The sequence below is a fragment of the Hyposmocoma kahamanoa genome, unplaced genomic scaffold (genome assembly GCF_003589595.1).
Source record: "Hyposmocoma kahamanoa isolate Upper Pololo Valley unplaced genomic scaffold, ASM358959v1 66, whole genome shotgun sequence".
Classification (NCBI taxonomy): domain Eukaryota; kingdom Metazoa; phylum Arthropoda; class Insecta; order Lepidoptera; family Cosmopterigidae; genus Hyposmocoma; species Hyposmocoma kahamanoa.
In genome coordinates, this window is record NW_020653854.1 from 1,869,583 (window position 1) to 1,873,672 (window position 4,090).

General features: G+C 35.4%; 1 protein-coding gene across 1 annotated transcript; it reads right to left on the reverse strand.

Annotated features, from left to right (window-relative positions):
* Window positions 1-207: 207 nt before the first annotated feature.
* On the reverse strand, window positions 208-2,813 carry LOC113231838. Its single transcript, XM_026466372.1, has 3 exons — window positions 2,779-2,813; window positions 1,860-2,024; window positions 208-479 (listed from the first exon to the last, which is right to left on the reverse strand). Exons 2-3 carry the CDS (start codon window positions 2,014-2,016, stop codon window positions 208-210), a joined length of 429 nt encoding a protein of 142 aa, XP_026322157.1. The 5' UTR covers window positions 2,017-2,024; window positions 2,779-2,813.
* Window positions 2,814-4,090: the final 1,277 nt, after the last annotated feature.

Below are 4,090 nucleotides of genomic sequence, written 5' to 3' on the forward strand. Positions count from 1 at the left end.
TTATATTGGTATTATTAATTGACGCATTGTTCTATTTCATTCGGATAGATTAATTTCGGTTATTTAAAATACTTATAAAGCAAATTTTTATCACTATTACTATGTTGCCCAATATAAATTTAAATTAAATTTATCTAAATGACATTAGGTTCTGGTACAACTTCAGCACATGGCTAAAATTTCTTAATATTCTGGCCGTAAAATCTTTCATATTTTGTCAAAGAAATACACCTTAACATAATAACTCACGTCGTCCATAATTCCCGATTTAATCATAGAGGTTAATACGGAACCACAAGTCGCTATTGGAAAATTGGTGACTCTGAATTTCTCGCAGCACATTTGAATAGCTTTCGCGCATTTCTGCATCAACTTTACTCTGTCATTATGAGCATTGAACGACATTCGCATCTTCATTATATTCATACCGACCTCCATCATCATAGACATTACCACTGATGTTATGTCGCGAGCATCAGCTGAAAGACATATTTGTTCTTAATTTATCGGGTTTAGCAGTAATACAATTTCAGGTTGGTTTTATGCGAAACCAATAAGTAAATATTTTCGGAGAGATTTCAAATTGCCACAAAACTACAGCATCTTCACGCTGTAACTGTGATCATACCATCTTATTATTACAAGATTGATTACAGATAATTGTTGTTTTTCCTTCATTATAAATGATTTTGACAAATCACACTGTTAATACAATAATGTATAACTCAAGAAGTGTATTTTTTTCAAAATCGATGAAAAACCATTTAATCATTTCCTGTCAAAGATTATTAAGATTTATGAGTTTATTACAGACGTCCTAATAATTTCCTATTTGCCAAATATATTTAAAAATAAAAGGGAAAAAGAATTTCATCCTCTTGAGTAAGGGTTGTTCTGTTCAGAACGAGTTCACAAAAAGTTTGTCTCATTTTGAGTTAAGTACATATTTGATAATTATTTCTTACAATATTCTAATGACAGCAATAATATAATCTTGAATTTCTATATTTTGAGTTCCAATTCTATTGTAAAAGCAGTGCGACATAAATCTATGATATTGATAGTAAAATATCGACAAAACAGGTATATAGTGAATTATAATCTTAATTTTTTTGGACCTACTGCAGTCATAGATATTCGGTTGAAGCTTTCATCTATATTCTTGCTACTTTTGTCTTGGCATTTTTAAGGACATCCCCAAGTTTTTGCCCATACGTTTGCACTACATTAGTGTCGTTATGTCTCGAGACCATCGAAATATATTTTTTTCTTTCTTGTCAATACATCGTCGTTCACACCACTACACTAGTTAATAAACTGTTTCTCATTCAGTCTATAAGATACACAGGTATTACGCAACAATGTCACATCAATCATTCTACTTTTGCACTTTTTTTACTATAACCGACATTCACTACTGCATTCATTAGGGATGGGACCTGAATGTCCTGATGAACATTCTGCCTTTTTCAACTCATTCTATCTACATGACTAGATAAAGGTGTGTAGAACTGCAGTTATGTAATTCCTACCTTTATACATACAATACAGTACCATACATATACATACAATATCACCTCCATTTATTCCATTCTTGTTCATACTACACAGATCAACAAGTTCTTTAAACTTACTCTTGTCAACAATTGTAATTTCGAGTTCTGTTCACTTACTGTCATCTTTCTCTTCTTTCTTTTACTGTTCATTAATTTTCTTTCACGTGTGTCATACATAATTGTTACATCTATTGCAGCCGTTTGGGCGAGAAAACTAGAATACTTGATCCTCAACGTAAAAAGGTCAAATGCTACACTTAATATATATTGTGACATTTGATAAAGCGACAATTTCCTTTTTACCAAATTCAACAATGACTGGGCTTCTCCTGTTTCGGAAAGGACGTTCTTGTAAAATATTTGGTTTGGTGATATCAATGTCTGTGTTATACACGGGCTCTGGAGCAGTATCCAGACGACGTTCTTGTAATCCTTGCATAAAATCGATGTCCGACAACATATTAGCTTCTAAAATTAGAACAATTTGTAAAACAATGCGTGAACACTAATACGTGTAGTATATCAGAATATGAACAATAAGTATTTGATATGATAATAACAGGTCAAGAGTTCCCTTAATTGCGGAGCATGTATGAAAGTACTGGTGCTTGTTATTGAGTGGAAGTTTTTTTTTATAATATCAAGTGAAGGGACGAACAAGTCTTGCGCCTGATGATAAACTACACGCCTGTCCCTAAGAGTTCCAGCCAGAGCTTTATATCGCTAAGATCTGAGGGGCACTGTCACTGCGCCCATCACCTTGAGACATAAATTAACAAGCCGCACGTGCCTGTAAATTTACCAGCACCCTTACCCTTCAATATCGGAACGCAGTAAAACTTATACTGATGCTCTAATGCTACATGTACGTGAGGATCGTAGCAAGTGGAAGGCTGTTGTCTCTGCCTACTTCGACGGGAAAATATTGGAGACAAGATCTCAAACTAAGCTTAAGTTTTGCGCTGTGTTATCTTTTAGTCACGTTCTATTAATAGACACGTTAAGATGTACTGTTTTTATCTCGTAGTCGATGATGAGTGCAACGAATGAAAGATTAGAGTTTTTGAGCCGGTAGAGAAACAATTATAATAACATTGTTCTAAAAAGCATTACAACAAGTAATGGAATTCTTGGTTCTTGTGTTAATGGTAAGTAAGCTCTTACCATTTACATAAGTGTACTGTAAAATGCTAATGTAGTTTGAGAAAAGTTTGGTGCTTACCGCCGCTGACTATAATAGAATTCTGAGTCTTAGCCAGGAGCTACAGATGATAGGTATTGCTTAGGTTCATCTTGAGGATGTGAACAGTACCTAGTGTTTTAACACGTTCATCGTGTCAAAATAATAATTTAGATAATACCCAGTGGTTTTTCACTTACCTGTACCGTATTAAAACTATTAAATGAATATAAAATGTTTCGCTTAGAAACCTATTAGTGAGTGTCCACGTAAGCCTCCAGCGAAGTTACTCATAAATGATACAAACACAGGAGTATATCTTAATAAATATTTTGTAAACTTTGATTGACAAATATGATTTGTACAAATTCGGGGTTTTCATTATTCAAATTTTACTGTGACAAGTTGACGGTATTTTAAAAGAGTGGCCAGTATTATTTCCTTTTTAGAGCATAGAGCGTCTACACACGGCGAAGTTTAGCAGCGATGCAAACGCGATGCAATAGCAATGCAGTCGTTGATCGTCTACCTTTACACACTCGCGCGATTTTCGATACAAACGCGTGATTGCATTGCTACACTTGGGATTTATAGGCGATTGCATTAAGTCGCCGTATATGGGCACTCTCGGGCTCATATCAACTTTCCCGGTAGACCAAAACCATATCATCCTTTGGTTCTTTCTTGGATTCAAATTAACCATAGTTTATTTAACTTTTTTGATTTTTGTTTTAAATCATTCCAGGACTTTGATAGAGGTATCATCATCTTTATGCGCATCACATCAAGCTTAGGTATACATTGTGGCTGCTTCAATTTCTGATGTTAACATAACAATGAAAAAAATGCAAGTCTAACAAAATTGGCGGCGGAATAGGCGCCTTTTTCATATCACATTGAATATGCCCCGCACGCAAATCGGTAAGTTCGTTCATAGATTTTTCGTAGCGACGCCTAGTGTACACTATTTGAACACGGAATGCGTACACGGACGTACACGCTGTTGGTGCCAAAGTATATGTGTATCTGTAGGCATTGTACCTCCCAAAACGTTTTTAATAATATCAAGTGATGCGACGAACAAGTCGTGCGTCTTATGGTAAGCTACACGCCTGTCAGTTATAGTGCCACTCAGAGCTTTAAATTGCAAAGATCTGAGAAGCACTGCTACTGCGCCTGTCACCCTGAGATATAAGTTGACAAGTGCCTATTAAACCAGCACCCTTAACCTTTAAAATCGGAACCCAGTAATGCTGATATTACTGCTTGCCGGCAGAAATAGATAAGGTGGCAGTACTTCCCTGGACGAACTCTCACAAGAAGCTCTACTGCTACTAAATACTATATATGGCAC